The 24,957-nt window shown below is 47.6% G+C and overlaps 1 protein-coding gene across 3 annotated transcripts in view; it reads right to left on the bottom strand.

The window, feature by feature from the left end:
- Positions 1–24,957, bottom strand: part of CDH3 (cadherin 3) — a 136,232-nt gene that overhangs the window by 1,238 nt on the left and 110,037 nt on the right. The window contains exons 19-21 of one of the 3 annotated variants that reach the window (XR_013825376.1): positions 23,875–24,054; positions 7,668–7,940; positions 4,029–5,450 (exon numbers count right to left, since the gene is read on the bottom strand). Coding sequence is in view for 1 of the 3 variants with exons in the window: in XM_079908485.1 (XP_079764611.1) it covers positions 23,998–24,054 (57 nt within the window). In the remaining 2 variants the exon portion in view is untranslated. Of the gene's footprint in view, positions 1–4,028; positions 5,451–7,667; positions 7,941–23,843; positions 24,055–24,957 lie in introns of those variants that run through there. The other 2 variants (XR_013825375.1, XM_079908485.1) reach the window with 2 other exon arrangements.

Raw genomic sequence — 24,957 nt, forward strand, 5'->3', positions numbered from 1 at the left:
TGAGCAGGTGAAGGTGAGCCTCTGCTGCCTGATCTCAGGCTGATGGAGGGTTAAAATTCCTGCTCTGCCACTATCTGGGTAGCATGTCCAGTCTCAGTTTCCTCACCATAAAATGAAGATGTTGGCAGCACTTAATTCACAAGGCTCGTATAAGCGCTCCGTGAAGTTAGCTATTAGCACTCTAGGCTCAATACCTTCCCCTTCCAGTTCCAGGCAAAACTGTGAGCCCCCATGGAGCCTCCCCACCCCCAGGCTCTCCTTTTCCCAGCCCTGCAGTTAAAGTCTCTTAGGCTATCTCTGGCCTCTGCTTGGAAAAACTCTTTCATGGGGGCTGTTTAGTCTTTGAGACCTTCCCAAGGTCATTTGCATTTTAAAGAGAGCTCTGGGGTATAATTCTTTCAAAGGAAGGAAATCTTTGGAACCAGTGAACTCCGCCCAGGGTTCTTAACCTGGTGTCTACGGATGGGCTTCATGGCGTGAGTGGTCGTGAAACTCCTGAGATTGTTAGCAAACCTGTTGGTGCAGGTGGTAAGGTCCATTGCTTTCATTAACTTCTCAACTCGGGGAAAGAAAAATCAAAATCTTGGAAGTTGAGTTCTCTCTGAGGGCCAGTCCAGTGTTAATGGTAGAATTTCAGGCATTAACCAGGGAAAGAAATGTTGACCGGAGGCCTTGCGGGTACCATTCTAGGTGGATGACAGACCCTACTACCGCTGGTGCTAACCGGGCTTCCGTCATTGGCATGACCAACACCAGATTTCCTTATTGCCTGCAGGGTGTGTCTCTGACGACTTTCATTTCCTGGGTGTCCTGGCAACTGGTCAGCTTGGAGGCTAAAGATTAACTCCCCAGGCGGTCCTGCTCCTTTCATCTTCTGGCAAAGGGGTGGTATAATAAAGGCACTCAGACTGGGAGGGGCACCTCTACCCCAGCCTCAGCCAAGAGGAGCCCAACCCCCTAGCCGGCTGGGGAGGAATCCCAGGGAAAGTGGAATTGCTGGGGATTGCAGCCAGATCAGACTCCCCATTGTGTGGGGAGAGAAGGCTCCATTCTAGCTGCTCCTGGGGGCTCCTGACACCTCTGCTGGGCCGGGCTGCCTGCCAGCACGCCGGGGAGGGAACTGGATATCCCACTTCAGCCTCCTGTTAAAATGTGGTAACTGATAGGGGTACCGCCCTTTGCAGCTCAGCCACTCACGTCTGCAACAAACATTTTTATTTCAAACACAAGGAAAAATAGTATAATGCACACCATGAATAGTTATAATGAAACACCGTGTATCTATCATCTAGTGCCAACAATTATTTTTTGCAATTTGTATAATTTTGTAACATGTGAACGTTATACCAAATCTTGTTTCATATTTTCATCCCTGAGTTTAAAAAAAAAAAAAACTAAGACTATTTTTTAAAAAGTAGTTTTAGGTTCGCAGCAAATTTGAGTAGGAGGTACAGAGATTTCCTAAATACCCTCTCCCCAACACATACATAGCCACCCCATCAACATCCCCCGCTAGAGCAGTACATTTGTTACAACTGATGAACCTACACTGACACATCATAATCACCCAAAGTCCATAGCTGACATTATGGTTCACTCTGGGTGTCATATGTTCTATGGGTTTGGACAAATGCATAATGATGTGAATCCGCCATTGTAGTACCATACAGAGTCTTTTCACTGCCCTAAAATCCACTGTGCCCTGCCTGCCTATTCATCCCTCCCTCCCCCCAAACTCCTGTCAACCACTGATCTTTTTACTGTCTCCCAAGTTTTGCCTTTTCCAGAATGTCATGTAGTTGGAATCACATTACATGACATTCTGGAAAAGGCAAAACTTTTGGTATGCCTTTTGCAGGTATGTAGACTTTCAGATTGGCTTCTTTTACTTAGTGATATGCATTGAAGGTTGTTCCATGTCTTTTCATGACTTGATAGCTCATTTCTTCTTAGCGTTGAATAATATTCCATTGTCAGGATGTACCACAATTTATTTATCCATTCACCTACTGAAGGACATCTTGGTTGCTTCCAAGTTTTGGCAATTACAAATAAAGCTGCTATAAACATCCATGTGCAGTTTTTTGTGTGGATGTAAGTTTTCAACTCCTTTGGGTAAATACCAAGGAGCATGGTTGCTGATTGTATGGTAAGTATACGTTGAGTTTTGTAAGAAATTGCCAAACTGGCTTCCGAAGTGGCTGCACCATTCTGCATCCCCACTAGCAGTGAATGAGAGTTCCTGTTGCTCCACATCTTCTCTGGCATTTGGTGGTATTAGCGTTCCATTTTGGGCATTCCCATACATATGTACACTTGCATTTTTATTTTTGCAGACCATTTTAAAGCAAATCCCAGATAACGTAATTTCCCCTGTAAATATGTCAGTCTGCATCTCTGAGAACATGACCATCATCCAATTAAGTAATAACGCCTAATAAAATTCACAATTCCTCAATATTATCTAATGGCTAAAAAATGTCCTTTTAACAATTTGTTTGTATCAGGATTCAAGCACGAGTCCCATTTTGCATTGGGCTATATGTCCCTTGAGTCTCTTTATATTTGTAAAAGTCTCCCCATCCTTTTTTGTCCGGCTTTTTTTTTTTTTTTTTTTTTTACTTTTTGGCTGTGCTGCGCAGCGTGCAGAATCTTAGTTCCCCAAGCAGGGATGGACTCTGTGTCCCCTGTGGTGGAATTGTAGTGTCTTCCACTGGACCGCCAAGGAAGACCCTTGTCCAGCTTTTCTGAAGTATAATTGACTGCACATGTTTAAGTACACAGTTTGATGTTTTGGCATATGCAAATACTGTGAAGCCATCAGCACAATCAAGAAAATGAACAGATCCCTTTTGTTTGTTTCTGTTTTGATATAATTCCAGATTTACAGAGTTTGTTTGTTTTTAAGGGGCATTTATTTTTTAAGATACCCGGTCATTTGTCCTGTTGGATATCTTGCATTTTGTATATTGATCACATGCATCCTCATGGTGTCACTTACCATGTCCCTCTCTCCCATATGTCATGTAAACTAGATCTAGAGGTTTGATTTGATTCAAATTCAATTTTTTTTACGCAAAAATATTTCATAACTGGTACTGAGTACTTCCTATAGCATCATATCAGGAAGCAAGAAATTGCCTGGCTGACTCACTTTTAGAATACTAAGATTCAGTTGGTGTCAGCTGATCTTTCCAGTATCAAGTTCTCCATCAACCTTTCACCTTGTGGTTTTAGAATCATGGCTGATGGCTGTCCAGATCCATTATCTCATCAGGGAAACAACAAACATTTATTAAGCACCCCCATGTGCCAGGTACTCTGCTCAACAATGGGGACACAGAAATAAACAAAATATGATTCCTGCCCTTAAGAAGCTCATACGGTAGTGAGGGATGCAGACAGGTAAACATTCATCCACTTATTTATTAAGTATTTACTGAATGCTAACTAGGACCAGGCATCGCGCTAAATACCAGTAATTACAATACAGTGTGTGATAAAAGTGATAGCTACCACTTATTGGAGCTCACGATACTCTAAGCAGTATCGGTCTTTGTACAGCACTTTGGGTGCTCTCACTACATCCATTTTTTTTTTTTTTTTTTTTTTTTTTTTTTGCGGTACGCGGGCCTCTCACTGCTGTGGCCTCTCCCCCCGCGGAGCACAGGCTCCGGTCGCGCAGGCCCAGCGGCCATGGCTCACAGGCCCAGCCACTCCGCAGCACGTGGGATCCTCCCAGACCGGGGCACGAACCCGCGTCCCCTGCATCGGCAGGCAGACTCTCAACCACTGCGCCACCAGGGAAGCCCTCACTACATCCATTTTACAGATCTAGAAGCAGAGGCTCGAGAGGTAAAGAGATTTTGCTCAAGGTGACATATTAAGTGACAGAGCTGGAATTTGATGGGTTCAAAGCCTCTTCATCTCCATGCTATACTGCTGAGATCAGGACAGTCTTTTATTTCCAGGTGCCATTTGAAATGAGAGGCAAACCTTGCTTAATTTAGCAAGAAATGGTCTGTCGAGTTGAACTGAAATTCCAGACCCTGGGATAGCCAAGAGAAGATGGCAAGAGCATACATAGCCTGAACTACTGGTTTTTCAGCCAGGCTGGAGCTTCCAGTACATGAGGGGTAGGTTGGGGGTAATGATGAGAGTTGGAACCAGAGGGCTGGGTCCTGGGTCGAATCATTTGGTCCTCCAACTTGCCCACAGAGCAAAAGTTATTCTCCCCATTTTGCAGAGGAGGTGACTGATGCTCAGAAAGATGAACAGCCAGGTCATGGCAGGGGCAGGCTTGAGACCGGTGCTCTGGCTCCAAGACCAGTATGGCAAAATGGTTCCCAGCACAGATGTTAGTGCCTCGCTGCCTGGGTCTGAATCCTGCTCTTCTACCTGCTAGTTCTAAGCCTTTGAATGAGTCACTTTAAAGCACCTTTGGACCTCAATTTTCTCATCTGTATAAATGGGGATAATAATAGCACCTACCTTGTTGGGTAGCTGTGGAAATTACGTGAAATAACCTAAGTAAATGTGGCAGACTAGAAGTCCTAAATAAACATTAACTATTATTATTTCCACATTCCATGATGCTCAGGCGCTGGGGTTTTCACTGAGAGGAATCCCTGAGTCCCTGAGTTCATGGGCAGCAGGATTCCTCCAACCTAACTCTCACTCTCTCCTAGACTCACTGAAAGAGAGGGAGCCCGCTGCCATGGGGCTCCACGGCTGGCTGGGTGCCCTCTCTTGGCACAGATACTTTTGTACCTGGTGTCTCAAGATAAGGTGCTACAGAATAGCTACAGAATACAGAACCTCAAGATAAGGTTCCACAGACCTGTGCTTCCTGCCTCCCAACTTTGAGCAGAGAAGGCCTCATCCCTCCTCTCAGAACCAAGGACCTGTCCACGTGGTGGGATGGAGAGAGAAAGCTCTTTCTAGTCTTGCGTCCAGGTTGGACAAGACCAACCCTCTCCAGGGTCAGCAGCCAATGAAATCACTCTGTGCCAAATTCAGCCTGGCCCCAAGTCAAAGAAATTTAGTGACAAACAACTTATTTATTTATGTACCAAATTCCAGGGGCTAGCTAGAACACAGTGTAGGGAACTGACCTTGTCACCTGAAGCAAAATCTCTTTCTTTCCCTAAGTCTCAGTCTCTTATCTGTAAAATGACTCAGCTGGCCTGTAAGGATCCTTTATTTTTCTTCTGCCTCTAAAAACTATGACTTTGAACGTCTTGAGATTGAGTCAGTGAGCACTGTGTGTGTGTGTGTGTGTGTGTGTGTGTGTACACGTGTGTGCTCACCTACTTGTGGGTTCATGAAAGGGGTGCATCTTGGTCTTTCTAGTCCCAGCAGTTCTCAGCGAGAGTCCAAGTTTTACAGGAAGGGAACGTGAAGCTGACCAGTCTCAAGCCAGACTGTGGCAGTCGGAGAGAGAGAGCTTCCTGTAGGGGTGGAGACCAGCAGAGCAATAAAACCTGGGCAAAGAGCAAGGTTTCCACTGTAGGCCTAGGAGAAAACTCCAGAGTCCAGACTCAGGATGGGGCTGCCCATAATTTTCTAGAGAGACTCTCCAACTTTTCAGGCAGCATTCATTCACTCATTCATCTATCCATTCATTCACTCATTCATCTATCCATTCATTCATTTGATTAAACAATCACTGGGCCCCCAGCTGTGCCTAGTGCTTTGCTGGTGAGGGAGGTGCCTCCCTGCCCTCACAGGGCTTTCAGTCTGGTGCCATAAACAGACAAGGGAACCAGGTATTTATAATCCAGGGCAATAAGCAAGGATGATACTAATATTTAACAATAGGTAAAGCATGGGCACCAGGCCAATCAAAATGAACACCAGCCATTAACACCAGGGTAAGGTCCCCAGGCCTCCTGCTGTGTGCCAGGCTTTATCCTCTTGGTTGTTGGGTGGTGGGGAGGTGTGGGCATGTGGGAGGGGCTGGGGGTTTGGGGGGCACTTGAGGGACTCAGGGAAGCAGCTGATTACCGACTGATATGGAAAAACTTCAGTACTGTATTTTAGCCAACAGAATAGCCATATCAGTGACCAGGGCTGGAGGACAGCCCTGGTGATAATGATTCAAGATTAACAAGGCCCATGATGGGAAGGCACAAGGGACTCAGGGAAGGCTTTGTGGGGAAGTGACATCTAAGTTGAGTTAGCCAGAGCGTTCCTGGCAGAACCTGGGCAAAAGTATTTTCCCAGTGGGAGGAGGGCTCAGTATTTTCAGGCGGTTCAGTCTAGCTGGAGGAGAAAGAGGCGGGAGATTAGACCCAACAGGCAGGTAAGGAGAGTGTGTGCTGTAGGGTTGGGGGAGGGGGCTGTGTTAATCATGCTCAGTGGCTTGGACTGTGTCTCCAGAGCAATCGGGAGCCACCGCAGGGTTTTAATTAAGATCAGGGGGGCTTCCCTGGTGGCGCAGTAGTTGAGAGTCTGCCTGCCGATGCAGGGGACATGGGTTCATGCCCCGGTCCGGGAAGATCCCACATGCTGTGGAGCAGCTAGGCCCGTGAGCCATGGCCACTGAGACTGCGCGTCCGGAGCCTGTGCTCCGCAATGGGAGAGGCCACAACAGTGAGAGGCCCGCATACCGCAAAAAAAAAAAAAAAAAAAAAAACTCAGGGGAGTCACCTGATCCAGTCTGCAAATCCCCCAAGTGACACCAAGGAATCCATTTTTCCAAAGACAAGAACCAAGGCTCAGGGAGGTTAAACACCTATCAGATGTCATGCCGCAGGCTGGACATGGCATAAAAGCAACTGCTCACTTCTGGATCGCCTTCTCTACTGAATACCATGTGCATCAGAGGCTGCCCCTTTGTGTATGGAGCTTTAGAGTTCATAAAGCACTTTACAGTTTACAGAGCACTTTCCCATCCATGCTCATTTGATTTCCCACCACAGCACTGTATTACAGTGATACCATTCCCATTTCACAGTTGAAAGGACTGAAATACAGGCAGGTTTCAATATGTAATAAATAGTGAAATTTTGACTCAAACCTAAACATTGAGACTCCTTGTCCAGTGATCTTTCCCCTCCACCATGCTGTGTCTTGGCATTTGTATTGATCACTTTGGGTTATAAATGCCAGAAACATAAGTGCCTGAGCAGAAAAAAGGAATTTGGGAGCTCATATACTAAAAAGTCCATGATGGATGGACTTCAGGCATGGATGGCTCCAGGTGGTCAAATTACGTCATCACAGATCTGTCTTGCTCTGTCTTTGCTTTCATCTATGTTGATTTTCTTCTTGGATTCTCTTATCAAGGCAGAGACAGGCTGCCAATCTACCACTTTAGCAATCCCAGCCACAAAGTACCATACTTTTCCAATAGGTACAGCAAAAGCCTCAGGTTTCACCTTTATGCCTTGACTTGGCTCATGTGCAGACATGAACCAATCCTGTGGCCAGAGAGATGGCTAGGTGGCTCTGATTGGCCAAGACTAGGTCATGTGTCCAGCCCTGGAGTGATGCAAGAGGAGTCAGCCTTCTGGGACCACAAGGACTAAGAATAGGGGAGGTGTGGTCCCCTAAAGAAAAACGATGGTGCTGTCACCTAGAGAAGAGCAAAGAGATACTGGGCACATAAAAACTAACATTCAAGCTACATCATGATCCCTCAGCATCAGGAGGAGGCTACTCACCTAGGGGAGGGTGGTCTTCTCTGACCAAGGAGCTCAGCATGGTGGCAGGCATGGTCTGTCTGGAGCCTGCTCCTTGGGGCAGGAACCCTGCTCCTCTGCAGAGCTCTACCTTTCAAGAGCCAGCCAGCGAGCTCCAGTGCAGCTCGGAGCCCCCAAAGCCACTTCCCTTCTTCTTAATGCCAAGTTTTGGTCTGTGCCTCCTGGGGCTGGGGTTGGAGGCTGGGTTCTCTGCAGATGTTCCTCTTAGTAGACAGAACTTAGTCATGGTGTGACCTAAAATTTTAAAAAAGAATAAAAATAAAATTTAAAAAGCCAAGAGCCCAAAATATCCTGGCTATGGATAGATACTGGGGCCAAGTTTGCAATAAATTCTCCCCACTGTGAGCCTCTCTTTCCCCCATCCCATCCCTGGTGAGACTTGTTGCTGGGCTGCGGTTTACACTGCAAAACCACCCTAAAGGCAGAATTGGGTAGTGCTTAAGAATACAGACTCTGAAAAAAAAACAAAACCAAAAAGAATACAGACTCTGGAGGCAGGCTGTTTGTTTGGGCTCAAATCTCAGCTCAGCCACTTACCAGCTATATGCAAGTTACTGACCCTGTGCCTCAGCTTCCCCACCTATTATATGGGTTTAATGATGTTAATAGTAGAAACTCCCATGTAGGGTTGTCTAGGAATCAAGTGAGCTAGTACATGTTCAGACCAGTGTCTGGCACGGAATAAGCAATATATATAAGGCGTGGCTATTATGTGCCATATCAGCTGCTTTTTATTCCTCTGAGGAGACAGGCCCCTGGAGGACAGGGCCTGGTCCGTCTTGTTTGTCACTATATTCCTGGAGCTTAGCATGGGGCCTGGAACAGAGCAGGCCAAGGTAAATATCTACTGAATGAATGAATGATTGAATGGCTAGTGCCATGGGAGCCAGCAGTACTGGACTCTAGGCTGGCTGTGTGACCTTAGGCAGTTGGCTTTCCCTCTCTTAGCCTCAGTCTCAGCCTCTGTAAAATAAATCAGATCAGTCAATGTTACTCAGGCTTTTCCAATCAGGCCCCCATTTACATCGTGCTAGGACACACACACACTGAAATTGAACTTTCACAAGACAACACTTACTTTCCTATGTGCAATATACTCTGATATATTCTGTTTTCTTGTGTTCTACTCTATTTCACTCTTTTTCATTTTTTAAAAATGCAATCCTGGGGCTTCCCTGGTGGCGCGGTGGTTGAGAGTCCGCCTGCCGATGCAGGGGACACGGGTTCGAGCCCTGGTCTGGGAGGATCCCACATGCCGTGGAGCGGCTAAACGTGCGGGCCACAACTACTGAGCCTGTGCTCTGGAGCCCATGAGACACAGCTACTGAAGCCCATCGCCTAGAGCCCGCGCACCGCAACGAAGAGTAGCCCCCGCTCGCCTCAACTAGAGAAAGCCCGCGCGCAGCAACGAAGACCTAACGCAGCCAAAAATAATAAATAAATAAATTAACATTAAAAAAAAAAATGCAATCCTTACCCAGTGAATAGATTTGAAGCCTCACTAACTTCTGGAGACCTGCAGTTAAAACACTGAACTAGGGGCTTCCCTGGTGGTGCAGTGGTTGAGAGTCCGCCTGCCGATGCAGGGGACACGGGTTTGTGTCCCGGTCCGGGAAGATCCCACATGCCACGGAGCGGCTGGGCCCATGAGCCATGGCCGCTAGGCCTGCGCATACGGAGCCTGTGCTCCACAACCAGAGAGGCCACAACAGTGAGAGGCCCCCGTATCACAAACAAACAAACAAAAAGTCACTGAACTAGATAAAAGGCAAGGTCCTTTCTGACCCAGACACTGATGATGTTATAAATCTTGCCTAAGAAGCATTATTTGATTTTGTGTGATGGTTAAGAGCTTGGGCCCTGGCGGGAGAGGACTGGGTTCAAGTCCTACGGATACTGGCCTGTGCTGATCTTGGTAAGTTATATAACCTCTGGGTGCCTAGGTTTCTTCCTTAATGCAATGGAGGTAACAATGATTCTTTCCTCTTAGGAGTGGTGTGAGGAATGAACTGATAAATGAACTGAAACCTGCAAAGCACTAAATACTTCTAAGTGCTCCATGAAGAACTTTTAAAAAACATTATTGTTATTTGAAAGAACATATATAACACTTTGTGGGTAGCCTGGCAGGGAGTCAGAGCTCAATAGATGTTTGTGTATTTTTTGGAGATTATCAGAGCATTCCTCTACCTCTCCGGGGAAAGAAACTGAGTTTCCAGGAGGGAAAGGTACTTGCCCAAGGTCACCAGCAAGTCAGAGACAGAGCTTCAGGCATCAGGCCTCAGATTTTAAGAAGGTTCTATAACTTGCTGATTCAGGGAATGCAAGGGAAACCCCCTTTCCTCATGTCACGGCCCAGAATTCACTGATCTCAAGCCCTCTTTCTTTTTCTTTGTTTGAACCTTTTCCCCCCATTTTTAAACACTGAGGTATGCTTTACATATAGTAAAATTCACCCCTTTTGGTGTGCAGTTCTGTGAATTTTAATAGACACAAACAGTTATCGACCCCTATACTCAACATATAGGACAGTTTCCATCATGCCAAAAAATTCCCCTGTGCCCTTTGAGGACAAAATCTCCACCCACCCCTAGTACCTGGCAACCACTGAGATCTTTTCTGTCCCTATAGTTTTGCCTTTTCCAGAAATACTTTTGAGATTCATCTACTGAATATGTTGTTTTGTATATACCTTTTTGCTTAGCAGTATTCCATTGTATGGATACCACAAATTGTTTATCCATTTACCAGTTAATGGGCATTTGGGCTGTTTCCAGTTTTGGGTTATTATAAATAAAACTGCTAGAAACATTCATGTGTCTTTATGTGGACATACGTCTTCATTTTTCTTGGGTAAATACCTATGAGAAGAATTGCTGAATCACATGGTTAGCATATGTTTAACTTTCTAAGAAGCTGCCAAACTGTTTTTCCAAAGTGACTATGCCACGCTGTCACACCGTCAGTGTACGCGAGTTCTAGGTGCTCCGTATCTGCTCCAGCAGGCGGTGTGGGCAAGCTTTTAAATTTTAGCCATTGTGACAGTTGTGCAACCATCTTATTGTGGTTTTCATTTGTACTTACTTAATGACTGATGTTGAGCACCATGTATCTTCCCTCTTTCTTTAAAAAAATTATACAATGGGCTTCCCTGGTAGCCCAGTGGTTGAGAATCTGCCTACCAATGCCGGGGACACGGGTTCGAGCCCTGGTCTGGGAAGATCCCACATGCCGCGGAGCAACTGGGCCCGTGAGCCACAATTACTGAGCCTGCGCGTCTGGAGCCTGTGCTCCGCAACAAGAGAGGCCGCAATAGTGAGAGGCCTGTGCACCGCGATGAAGAGTGGCCCCCGCTTGCCGCAACTAGAGAAAGCCCTCGCACAGAAACGAAGACCCAACACAGCCAAAAATAAATAAATAAATAAAAACTATACAAGTAGTAAATAGCCACAGTAGAAAAAATTAATGCAGAGATAAGCAAAAAGAAGACATTTTGAGCTATGTCCAACCTCTGTCTCTTCAGACAAACATATAACTGAATTTTATTTATTTATCTGAGAACGTAATACATGCACCTGGTACAAAGTTTGAAAGGAATGAAAGGATAAGTATTGAGAAATAAGCCTCCCATTCATTCGGTTGCTGAAGTTAAAAAGTCTAACTTAACGTAGGATAGCAGAGAACGTGCATTAACCGCATTCCTTTGATGTGTTGGTGAGAGTGTAAACACGTACGAGCCCAGTAACACTGAGCACTCAAAAACCCCAGGCCACAGAGAGTCCATTCCTCAGCCCTTAACCAGAGGAAACAGCAGAAACATGCGCAGCAGGATACCCGTACAAGAATATTCATAGATGCATCCTTCAAAATAGCAAAAATCTGGAAAAAATCCAGATGTCCATTGACAGGATAATGGATTTTTAAAATGCAATATATTCATACAACGGATGAATACATAGCAATGAAAAAAATGAATGGACTGCAGCTATGCACAGCAGCATGAATGAATCTTCATAATATGATGCTGAATGGAAAAACTACTTCCAAAAGGTTCCATACAGCATGATACTCTTTTTATAAAGATTAGAAACAACTACAAGTACACAATATATTATTTGAACTGTAAGTATATATGTATCAACTATACAAAAGGAGCAAGGGAAGGAAAAGCACAAACATCAGAAGACTGGTTACCTTTTGGGGATGTAGGGGCTTGGGATAGAAAAGGATCCTATGGGTACTGTTGTTCTATCCCTTGGGTTGGGTAGAGAGTTAAAAAAAACTAATCAGTGAATCAAACTGAAAACTGGGTAGGCACAGACCAATGATACAAGTGTATCATTAATCAACGGATTATGATTCATCTAATTCTGAGCACATGAGGTGCATTAAAAATTAAAAAGCAAGTCTTCCTCTCTGGTCCCCCAGGCACTCTGTTCCCCTCCCTAAAGGCAACTACTGTTACCACTTTCTGTGTTTCCTTCAGGAAGAAACTACTTTACCTATTCTATTGAGTAACCTGTGTTTTTACTCAACAGCAGTTCATGGACAACCTACCACATCAATAGATTCCCAATAGCATTTTAATGGCTGTATAATTTTCCACTATTTAGATGTCCATATTTTATTTTATTTTATTTTTATGTTTTTATTTTTTTAATTAATTTATTTTATTTATTTATTTTTGACTGTGTTGGGTCTTTGTTGCTGCGCATGGGCTTTCTCTAGTTGCGGTGAGTGGGGGCTACTTTTCGCTGGGATGAGCAGGCTTCCCATTGCAGTGGTTTCCCTTCTTGCGGAGCACGGGCTCTAGGCGCACGGGCTTCAGTAGTTGTGGCTTGTGGGCTCTAGAGCACAGGCTCAGTAGTTGTGGGCACATGGGCTTAGTTGCATGTGGGATCTTCCCGGGCCAGGGCTCAAACCCGTGTGCCCTGCATTGGCAGGCGGATTCTTAACCACTGTGCCACCAGGGGAGCCCTAGATGCCTATATTTTATTAAACGAATTCCCTTTTTGATGGACCTGGGTTTTTTTCCCCCAGTGTTTTTTCTCATAAACAATGTTATGAGGAACTCCTTTATATACACGCCTTTGATGAATTGTATGGAGAGGTCTTTAGGATAAATTTCTCCAAGTAGAGTTACTGAGTCAAAGATTATGTGCATATTTCAGGGTTTTGAGCCATATATTGTGCCCACCAGCAAGGAGAGAGGGGACTGTCTTTGAGAAGTCTGGCAGCTGGCCTGGTGCTGTGAGGTCTTTTGTTACTAAAGCTACCCCAGAGGTTATTCAGCAGCAAAGCACTGTTAACCATTCCCAGGACCTCCCTGTGGGACAGCAGGAAATGGGGTGGCTCCTCGGGCAGAGGAGAACAACAAGTCTTTATCAAAATGCTATTCACCAAGAACGCGTTATTAGCACAGATCTTGGTCTTGCATTTGGGCAACTCCCTGCAGACGCGTGGAACTATGTCTCCTGAGGGAAGATGAGCAGGAGTTCAGGGTGTGCCGGACTTCTTAGCATCGGACCCCACTTCTGTTCACTAAATTATACAAGTAATAGTGTGCAATGGGGAAGAGTTGGCACTAGAGCCAGATGGCCTGGATTAAAACCCTTGTTACTCTGCTTCCTAGCTGTGTGACTTAGTTTGCCCTTCCATAAAATGGGGCTAATGAGGGGCTTCCCTGGTGGTGCAGTGGTTAAGAATCCACCTGCCAATGCAAGGGACACGTGTTCAATCCCTGGTCCGGGAAGATCCCACATGCCACGGAGCAACTAAGTCCGTGAGCCACAACTACTGAGCCTGCGTTCTAGAGCCTGCGTGCCACAACTACTGAGCCCACGTGCCACAACAACTGAAGCCCAAGCGCCGAGAGCCGGTGCTCCACAACAAGAGAAGCCACCACAATGAGAAGCCCGTGCACCGCAACAAAGAGTAGCCCCTGTTTGCCGCAACTAGAGAAGAAGCCCGCGTGCAGCAATGAAGACCCAACGCAGCCAAAAATAAATATATTAAAAATTAAAAAAAATTTTTAAATGGGGCTAATGCTACTTAGCTCATGTTTTTTGGGCACATAAATGAATTAGCATACATAAAGTGCTCAAAACACACTTGGCATGCTGAAAGTGCTCTATAATTATGAACTGGGCTAGATTCACAGCCCCTGCCCTCAAGGTAACCTCAGACTGGTGGGGGACATGGAAGCATTTACAATTCAGGGCAATGAATACATTAAGGCAGGTGCTAAGGAAACTCATAGGAGGGATGCCAAATTTGGAAGGCTTCCTGGAAGAAGTGGCATCAGGGCAGGAACCAAGTCACTTGCAGGATAAAGGAGAGGCAAAGCGGCCAGCCATGAACTCCCTTTACTGGAAAGGTGAAAATGGGATTCAGAGAAGGTTTTCAGTCTTGGATTTCAATTCAGCAACTTCTCAGCACCAGCCTGGGTCCCAGGTACTGTGCTCAGTGCCAGGGATGAGTGTGGGCTGGAGATAATTAGGCAGAGGCCCTCAGTAAGCTTATGATCTAACTCGGAAGAGGAACATGAAGTCTAGCCTAAGAGCTAGACTCCAATGAAATCTACTAGAGGAAGGAACACGATGTCAAGGGAGCAACTAATTCTGAGGCTCCAGGATTGTGAAAGGCTTTGCGGAGGAAATGCTTGTAAGAACTGATCAGATTTGGGGAGGGATGGGGAAGAAGTAAGGCACCCCCCATAGGGGGAAGAAGCACAAGCGAAGGTGAGGCAACAGGAGAGCCTATGTCCTAAAAAAGATACAGCGTGGATTGTGGGGCCTGGATCAAGGGAGAGGTGAGGGGTGGGCAGGACTAGGCTGTAAATGTCAGCTGAGACCAGGGTCTGGAAGACGTCACATGACATGCTACTTGGACTTCACCTAGTAGGTCATGGGAACGGAACAGAAGTGTTTAAGCAGAGAAGCGACATGATGAGATCTGAAGGGTTACTCTGGCACAGACGGGGGAGGAGTCTTGGAAGGCAGCACAGCTCGAGGGCCACTGTAACTGTCTAAGCGACAGATCCGGTGGGCACGGAGGGCAGGCACGGGTGGAACGTTTGTAAGCAGCCCTCTGAAACACTTGAAATCCAAACCCTGAACTTATTCCCTGGTGGCTCATGAGTCGAGATGTCTAATATCCCTGGAAAAATAAAACTGCTCCTGACGCCAGCCAGCAGGAGCAAAAGCAACCCGATATGCTTGTTGATTAAGATGAGGGAAACTTTTCCCCCTTTATTAAGGGTCAACCGAATTATTAGGGAAAATAGAGTGACATATTAAAGTGAAATGACTTGATTTTATTGTTTTTTTCCTTCATGGAAACAACACATGAGATCACCATTTAAAATATTTCTCAAGGATGGTAAAGTATAATCCACCAAAACCAACCTTGACTTCATTTCCATACAGACATAGAGAAGGAGGGAGAGGAGGGACAGAAGGGTGGGGAGATCTCAGGAGGAGAGGGAATGTGGCCAAGCGGAGCAGCGGGGCCAGGGGCGGAGGGAGGAGGACGATGGCACAGAACGGAGGCTAATGCGCTAGGCCCGGAGGTGGAGTGTGTGTGAACCTCGGAATCAGAGGCCCAGCCAAGTTTCCCACCTTTCTTAGCCCTGATTTCCTTACTTGACAAATGTGGGTCATAATGTCCTTGTCACATGGCACAATGAATGTTATTAGATCTGTATATTAAAAGGATCCCATTGCCCTGGCCACCCGACTGGAGTGGGATAAAAGAAAGTGCTCTGCAGACTACCTGGCTTTTAAGAGTTTTCTTAAGAAAGTTTCTTCTGTGTGTTTTGTTTTTTGTTGTTGTTGTTTTTGCTGCACTGCATGGCTTGCGGGATCTTAGTTCCCCGACCAGGGATTGAACCTGGGCCCACGGCAGTGAAAGCGCCAAGTCCTAACCACTGGACCACCAGGGAATTCCCAAGAAAGTTCTTAAGATGAGGGGCTGATGATGATGGTAGCTTTACTTACTACCATTTCCTTTTGGAGTTCTCATTGGCCCCATGTTATTCACAGCAGTTAGGCTGCTCTTGTTTAAAACCTCTCTCATGGGGTCATCCAGGATGGGGTGCCCTCAGAGCTTCAGGACTGGTTGGTCCAGTGGCACCCCACTTCCTCCATCCCCAGCCTTCTCACCGCTGGGCCTTCCAGGGGTAGACGGCCTGACTTGTTCCTCTTAACTCCCCGCCGCCCACAAGTGCCTGGCAGCTCATGAAATGACACACACAGGGGCCCTGAAGCTCTCTCCTTCATGCCCTGTGCTCAGGCCTCACCCCTCAGCTCTTACTTCTATCCAGTAAACCACCCCAAGGGAGGAAGTGAGGAATGTGAAGTAAATGATGTGGGTTCCCTTCGTGATATGGTGCCACCACTTCTCCTCTTCCTTCCTCGCTAGCTGGCGGCAACGTCCCTCTCCCATCTCTAGTAGGAAGGAGAACAGACACTGTGAAGCTGGCACCAAAGCCCCTCCCTCCCGGGGTCACCTGGCCTGTGTGCAGCCTGGAATCCTCTCCAGAACCCCACACCTGCAGAACCCTACTACACCCAAACATCTCCACTTACATGTCCAATAGGCACCTCAAAGTGCTCAAAAATACAGGCAAGTTCAGAACCAAACGCATCATTGCCCTTCTCCAACCTGCTCCTCTTCCTGTCTTCATTTCCGAAAATGGCAGCATTATCAACCCAGTCAACCCATTATCAACCTAATCTAGTGCTTAGATGAAGACGTCTTGCAACCCTGCCCACCACTCTGTAAATAGTACCTCCGTTAACTCTGCTCAGTTAATCTTTTGAGTTTGCCTGTTTCTTGCCAGCATCCTGGCTGATACGTCTGGTCTCCCCTTTTACTCCTTCTCCCTCTCTAATCCGTTCTCCACACAGCAGCCCGAGGGCTCTGCCTCCCTCCCTCATTCCTTCTTTTCATTTTTCAAGTCTAACTTTTGAGATGGGTAAGGCATTCACCTAGTTCAAAAATTACAGGACACAGAAAAGGTATAAAGTACAAGTGTCCCTCTCATTCCTGTTAGCCATCCGCCTAATGAATTCCCAGGCCTCTCCCCGCGGTTAACGGAGTTTCTTTTGTATTCTTCTAGAGCCATGCGGTCCAATACGCTGGCTACAAGCCACATGTGGCTATTAGATTTAAATCTAATCATTAAGTTAAATTAAAAATTCTGTTCTTCGGTCACTCAAGCCGTATTTCAAGTGCCATGTGTGGCCAGTGGCTACCATGTTGGTCAGCAGAAATACAGAACATTTCCACCATCAGAGAAAATTCTATTGGACAAGGCTGTTCGAGTTTCTCTCCGCACATTTAAGTAGAAAATTCATATAGTCTCATTTTCCTCCTCTTCTTTTACACAAGAAGTAGCACATGTTCCGCATTGTTCTCCAACTTGTTTTTTCACTTGACAAGATACCTTAAGGATCTTTCCACGTCTGTGCATAAAGAGCTTTCTTGTTGGTTTTCAGTTGTGGAATATTCCATGCTGTGAATGTGGCACAGTTTATTTAAGCAGCCACCCACTGATGGACTAAGGGTTATTACCAACCTTTTGCTCTCACGGTCAACGCAACAACGGTGAATGGCCTTGTCCATCTGGAATTTTGCATGTATGCAAGTGTCTATAAAGAACACACCCGTGAATTATCATTCTAGAGCACCGATTTGGTCATGCCTCTCCCCTGCTGAGCACACACTGCTCCTCCTGATCTCCTTCTCCAGCCCACGGCAAACTCCTATGCAGCCCTCAGGTCTCAGCTTGGATGTCACCTCTTCTGGGAAGCCCTCCCCGACTCCGCATCAGGTCAGACTAGGATCACCTGCCCTGTAATTGCCTGGTTCTTCCTGGTCTCCTCCCTCAGTCTGGAGCTTTATAAGGGAGGCTTGGGGCTATCTTGTTTTTCCATGTATCCCCAGGGCCTGGCACTCAGTAGGGGCTCAATAAATATTTGCTGAATGATGAGGTGGGCACCAAGTTCCAGCAGTGGTTCTTTCCAGCACTTTGTGGGCTCCCAAACCAAGGAGCTGGTGAGGAGAACCCCCAGCAAGCAGCTGATTCAGATGGGGAAACTGAGGCACAGAGGTGGCAGCCTTTGGATCAGCCCCCTTGACTCCAACCTCTCCTTTTTTTAGCCCACCTTATAGTTAATAACAACAATAATAACAGTAGTAATATTACCTGTAAGGTTAATATTTATTGAGTATTTCTATGTGCTAAGTGCTGCTCTAAGTGTGTTACATGCATTAACTTATTTAATTGTTGCAGCAACTCTGTGAGGCACATACTCCCATTATTATGCCCATCTTATCGGTAGAGGAACTGAGAGCTTGTGTCACAAATGGCAGAGAATGACTTGAACCCAGGCAGTGGGGCTTCAGAGCCCACACTCTTATGCACTCTGCTGAGCTATCGACCATTCTTGGCAGCTTCTCCCTTTTCCAAAGCTCACTGTGGCTCCTCACTGACTCAGGCCCAGAGCTTCTTCTCTTGTCATCCCAATCCCCCCACCCTGCCACCCTGGGTCCCATCCCTCCCAGCTTGACTTAGTTTATTTTCTACTTCATTGGCTTCCCCCTGGAACAAGATCCTGAGACTGGAGCCAGACTGGGCTCTTCTATCCACTTGCTATAGCTACCTTCTGGGCCTCAGTTTTCTCATCTGTACAACAGGTCAATGGCAAGGGAAAGCATGGTACTCTCCTTTCTTTTAGCCCCTTATCCAACTCCTATACATCTTTTAAGGACAACTCAAAAGGCTTCCTCCTTCAGGAAGTCTTCCCAGATTTCTCTAGCCCCTAAAGTTCCCTCCCACTCTTCCCTGAAGGCAACTTTTAAGACTCAGATTAGCACTTAATTCTTCTTTTATTTTCCGGATTGTAAGTTGTCCCCCATGCCCTCCCCACCAAAGAAAGTGATACTCTTTGAAAGAACATATAAGATAAAAAGTAGAGCTTCAGTCTTTGAAGTACCACCTTCATTGTTATTGGCATCCCTGAGTCCCACCTTCACTAACCTTTACTTAACATTGTTTCTTTAAATGGACTCACTATCTAAAACATAAAGAAATTTATTTTAAGTGAAAAACTAACAGTATTGTAAATGAAAAACCAGCATCACTTGCCGTAACTAAAGTAAAAATAAATACAATGATGACAGAACAGTGTCATTAATTTCTAGGCTCTCCTTCTCCGGTTAAGAGAGAGAACCATAAGGGTTAAAGTCATTAAAGATATGCTAAGCACAAGAAAAGGGGGACTCTTCCCTTGACGCAAGCAGGATTGAAAGAAAAGTGAAAATGGAACAACTCTGTCTGCGTGATTCAGGATCACGTAAGACTTTAATACCTTGCTCACCCATCACGTCACACCATTCCACATCCCACCACAGGCCCGAAGCCCACACTCTAGGAAGCAATGACTTGATCAGAACAGACAGAACCAGCTTCATCTCCCATCTCTGCCCCTCTCTAGCCTCCGTTTGCTCCTCTGTAAGATGGCATGAGCATAACCACTCCAGGACTGATGCAGGGTTAAATGAGATGTCACAAGTGGCGTTCCTGGATTCTCTCAGCTCTGCTGCTAACCATCTGGGCATGACCATGGGTGACTTACCCTGCCTCCCTGGGCCTGACTTTCCTCATTTCCATAAGGTAAATTATAGGGGAATTCCCTGGTGGTCCAGTGGTTAAGACTCTACGCTTCCACTGTAGGGGGCACAGATTCGATCCCTGGTCGGGGAGCTCAGATCCCACAGGCCACATGGCACAGCCCCTCCCTCCCCCCAAAAAAGAGGGAATTTACAAAACCTGCCTTGAGGGTCGTAAAGCATGTTTATTAAACGAACATTTATTGAATGTTCCAGGCCTACTATGTTCCAGGCACTATTCCATGGGATAGGGATGTAGCAGTGAAGGAAAGAAACAAAAATCCCTGCCCTCGTGGAGCTTATATTTAAATGGGGGGCAGGGGACAAATAGATAAAATATACAGTATAGTATGGTGAGAAGTAATAAATGCTAAGGAAAAATAAGGCATGGTGGGTGGCGGCAGTGTTGCAATTCTGAAGTGGGACAGAATCTCTGACAAGTGGACATTTGGGTGATGCCTGAAGGAGGTGAGTGAGGAGCCATGAGGTCCCCGGGGGAACAGCAGGCCAGCCAGAGGGCACAGCGAATACAAAGGCCTCGAGGTGGGAAGCAGCCTGCACGAGTCCCAGAAGAGCAGGAGGCTGACGTGGCCAGAACCACGGTGGGACTGAGGTAAGAGCAGTGGGAGGCGAGGTCCCAGGGGCAACGGCGTCAGATCCTGCAAAGCCCTGTGGGACATTTTAAAACTCTGGTTTTGATTCGGAGTGAAACTTTAGCGTATTGTCTTACACATGGTAAGTGCATAATTCACAGAAGCTCTAAAGGTAGTAATTCCCATACTTACTTAGCACTGTCTCCTCAGAAGGCCTCGGCTGTCAGGTTCCAGGGTGACAAGAGACCTGCCCTTCCCTGCCCTATTGGTTGGCCCTGGTTTACTGGAAGGCAGTGGGGACAGGAATGGATGGAACCCAGCCCAAGCATTCCTGACCCACCCATCCCCTCTCAGATTGCTCTCCAGGCCCTGTCACACCCCTGCCGCTTGCTGGGCAGTGGGCACAGGAATGCTGAGGCAGCTGAGGGCTGGGCTCCGCCCCTAACTTGAAGAAGGCCTAATAACAAGCAACAAGAACAGTAATGATGGCAGCTACCACTTATTGCACCCTAACTGCCAGTCAGACAAAGCACTGAGTGCTTTTCACATGTCACCTCCCAGCGGCCTCTTTTCACCCCTTTGAGAGAGGTGTGGTCTTGAGGGAAGGGAGGCTGTGGGTCACACCCACCTCTCTGACCTCTAGGGGCTGCACTCTTCACCAGGGCTCTGTGCTCGCAGACTTGGGGCTCCTTTCTGGCAGGCTCCCCACTCAGTCCGGGACCCCCGAGAGACAAGAATCTTGTAACTCCTGCCTGCCAGCTCTGCAGCTGCTGCAGGCCCGGACAGGTCCAGGCAGCCCCCTCAGTGGCTGAGAAGTGAGCAGAGGAGGAATCAGGTTTCTCCAGCTCCTGGATGGAGGCAAGATTGCTGAATCAGGCCTTTTCCCAGGGCTTCTGGAACCAGGCCTTGTCGTGAACTCAGCCTCCAGGCTGGCTGTGGAGGTGGCAGCCCAGGACTGGGCACCTGGGCCTTACCCCGTACCTGTCCGACCTCATCTCCCACTGCACTCTTGCTCGTTCCCTCTGCTCCCTGCTGAACTCGGCTGAAATCCCCGCAGCACTCCGGCCTCAGGGCCTTTGCACAGGTAATTTTTACTAGACATACCTGCATACTCGCTCCCCAGTACCCTCCAGTCTTTGCTCAAATGCTCCCTTCTCAGTGAGAAACGGAATAGTTCCTGCCATATCAATAAACAAAGGATGTCACAGTCATCAGTGATTGCAGCCCTCCAACAAGACCTGGTGAGCCCTGAGGAAACTCAGGAAGTGAAAACACAAGATACTGGCCCCAGATGGTTGAGGTGCATATCAAAGGAATGATTTCAGTGAGCCCAGACTCTTGCATCTTCCCATACATAGAAAAGCACTAAATTCCTTAACTTGAGATATCTGGTTTTCTTTAATTAACTATAACCTTCTGATACTCCCGACTACCTGCCCTTTGTTGCAAAACTCGAAAAATATCCTGGCTCCTCCCCTCGCCTCCTTGAGCAGTTTCTCAGAGCTATCTGAAACGCTGTCTCCTGGGCTGCAGTCCTCATTTTGCCCCAAATAAAACTTAACTTGCTGGGGGGCTTCCCTGGTGGCACAGTGGTTAAGAATCCGCCTGCCAATGTAGCGGACATGGGTTCGAGCCCTGGTCCGGGAAGATCCCTACATGCCATGGAGAAACTAAGCCCGTATGTCACAACTACTCAGCCTGCGCTCTAGAGCTTGCGTGCCACAACTACTGAGCCCACGTGCCACAACTACTGAAGCCCGCGCGCCTAGAGCCCATGCTCCACAACAAGAGAAGCCGCTGCAACAAGAAGCCTGTGCACTGCAATGAAGAGCCCCCACTCACCACAACTAGAGAAAGCCCACGCGCAGCAAGGAAGACCCAACACAGCCAAAAATAAATAAATAAAACATAAATAAATTTATAAAAAAAAAACCCTTGACTCGCAACTCTCACGTTGCACATAATTTTAAAGTCAACATCAGCAAGGCCTTTCCTGACTACTAGAACTGAACCCTCACCCCAACCCCTTACATCCTATGCCCCACCCCAGCTTCATCTTCCTCTATAGCCTCACCTTTCACTGTACCATCCATATTGCCGAGTCATCTTGTTTATTGTCTGTCTCCCACGGAATGTCAGCAGGATCGCCCTTAGACTGGGCAGGAAGGGCCTTCGCCCTGTGCATTAGAAGGCTCTGCTCTGGCCCTCCTGCCCCTCCTATGGAGCTAAGGAGCTGTGACTGCTAGAACCTGTGCCCCCCACCCTGCCCTCTAGACCATTCCCTGCATAAACTGTCCCAGGCCCTCCCTAGGTCTGTCCTGAGGGCAGCCAGCACAGCCCAGGTGTGTACTCCTAGGCCCAAGGGGTGGTCAGTGGAAAGCTATTTGTGTAGGTCGGTGGACAGAGCTTGGACAGGTGGGCTGGGTAATACACACACACACACACACACACACGTGCACAAGGACCCTCATGGTGTAGGATGGAGCCTGGGGTAGGTAGAGTAGTAGGCTGACCACCGCTCCTGGGCTGGGGTCTAACTCTGCCTGTGCAGCCGCATTCTGCCTAGTACTCTAGGTGTCTGGGAATCCAGATTAAAACCTGGCCTTCCGGATCGCCATGAAGACATGCTTGTCTATGTAGGAAGATAGGGTATCTTTTATTTAACAGTTTTTGACCGAGACTCACATGGTAGGTGGGCCCTACACATTTTTTTTTCCCGGAGCCCCCCATATATTAGGGCTGGGATTTTTAAGTTTTCTGCATTTCTGTATCCCCTGCAACCTAGAACAGTGCCTGGCATAGAACGCATACTCAATTAACAGTTGTTAAATTAAGGAATAAAGAAGTCCTGGGGTGATGCCCCACATGCCCCAGATGCAGTTGGAAATGCTGTGGCTTTTGTGTGTCAGGACCTTAGAGTCTCAGGGTCAGGTGGGGCCAGCTCTGCTGTGGAGGAGGCTAGGCCATACCTGAAGAGCCTCCTCCACTGCCTGCCTGCCCCATGTTCCCAATGTAGCTGGAGTTTTTTCCTACTGGTAAAAAGAGCGCATACTAGGGAATTAAGGAGACCTGGACCCCAAAACTGTCTCTGTCACTTGTGTGAAGGGCACGGCCACATGTGTGGCCGCATGCGTGAAGGGCACGGCCAGTCACCACCCGATAAACAGTGACCGCCGCCACTATCACCGTCACCATCACCATCACAGTGTCCAAGGCAGTTCCTGCTGCATGGCAGCCAGTGTGGCTGTTCCACCCTCAGCTTCCCTAGCCCTCAGCGGCCAGGCTGGGAGGCGCTGGCCGTGCTGTGGTTCGAGTGGATGGTGCCCTCTGCTGGGCGCAGAGGGGAAGGGCCTTCGGGGAAGCCACAGCCACCCTAACCACGGACGTCCCTTTCTGCAGTCGGAACGCTAAGGGTAGGAAGGGCTGTTTCCGCCCAAGCTGTGAGTGTGGAGATAAAGGAGCAGCACCCAACGCTGTCAGTCTGTCAGCCACCACCATGCAGTGATAAGAACAACACTTAGGCAGCGCTCCTGTGCCAAGCACCGTTCTAAGCGCTTCACAGATACTGACTCATTTACTCCTCCACCTTCCAGGTGAAGAAAGTGAGGCACAGAAAGGTTAAGTGATTAGCCTAAGGCATCGTGCCTGGAGGTGCTGGGATTTGAACCTGTGCCCAGAACCACGCCTCCTGGGTGGATTATTTTCGTGGGAGGTGGGAGGTAGGCTCTGCCTTTAGCCAGAAGGAGTGGAGCCCCCAGTGGGTCTGGAACTGGACACAAAGGGCGTGAGCTGCCCAAGGGGCTTCCCAGGGTGACTGCCCCCACCCTTTCAATGGCAGGACCGTTGCCCGGCTGACCTCAGGGCCCCCCCTTACTGGCCATCCCTCAGCATTTCCCTACCTGGGTCTTCTTGCTGCATCCCTGTGTGGGCCTGTGGTTAAGGAAAGTCCATGTCTAGCATAGGAAGCCAGGAATTTGAGGCCTCAGCTACTTGCCAACCTTCCGGGGATGAAATCCATCCCCTCAAGCCCCTTCAGGGACTGGCAAAGCCCACCTGGTGAGATGGCTCCTATCTTCAGCCTTTTGGGGAGGAAAAAAAAGATTGTCAGGTCAGCCACCAGGGAAAAGGCATGGTGAGAAGTGAGGCTTGGGTTCTGCCCATCTCTGCCCCGCTGGAGCGATCTTGGGGAGTCCCTGCTTTTGGAACCTCTATCTTTTCCAACCTGAAAAATGACAGGGGTAGATTGGGGGCAATTTTCAAAATGCTCTGCATTTGGGTTCTTAAGGAGAAACACTGGGAGGATGAGGCCAAAGGCAGGTCTCTGGGCACCCTGACTCCTTCTTCCCACAGCTTTACTTCAATTATTTTCTTTGTTGGACTTGGGTTCTGCAACTTTGGCTTTAAGTCTGGGGGAAAATCATTTAATAGAATGAGCCTGAGGGGTCCTTTCAGCACCAACCTGTCTGAACCCTCCACTTAGAATTAGGCAGCCTCGATCACAACCAGGACCACAGGCCCCCTCACCCCTCCCCAGTTGGAGGGCTGGCTTTTTTCTTTTTCGGCTATACTGCGTGGCACGCAGGATCTTAGTTCCCCAACCGGGGAGCGAACCCACACCCCCTGTAGTGGAAGCGCGGAGTCTTAACCACTGGACCGCCAGGGAAGTCCAAGAAGGCTGGCTTTGAAGCATCTGAGGAGATGGATGCTCCAGGGAATTTATTTTATCATTGTTAAGGGCGAAAAACTACAAGTACTAATGTCCATGGATGGCAGTAAGATTACATACATGCCAGCACATCCCAACTAGATGTGATGGAGACGATAAGGCAATCCTTTTACATCCTGTTATGAAAAGATATAATGCCAAATGTGTATGTAACGCATAGGGGGGAAAAGATTGGAAGGATGCACGTTCAACTGTTAGACCTCAAACTGTGAAAGATTCACATTCAGGGGAGGCAGAGCAAACATGCAGGTGGTCC

This window comes from Stenella coeruleoalba (genome assembly GCF_951394435.1).
Source record: "Stenella coeruleoalba genome assembly, chromosome: 20".
Classification (NCBI taxonomy): Eukaryota; Metazoa; Chordata; class Mammalia; order Artiodactyla; family Delphinidae; genus Stenella; species Stenella coeruleoalba.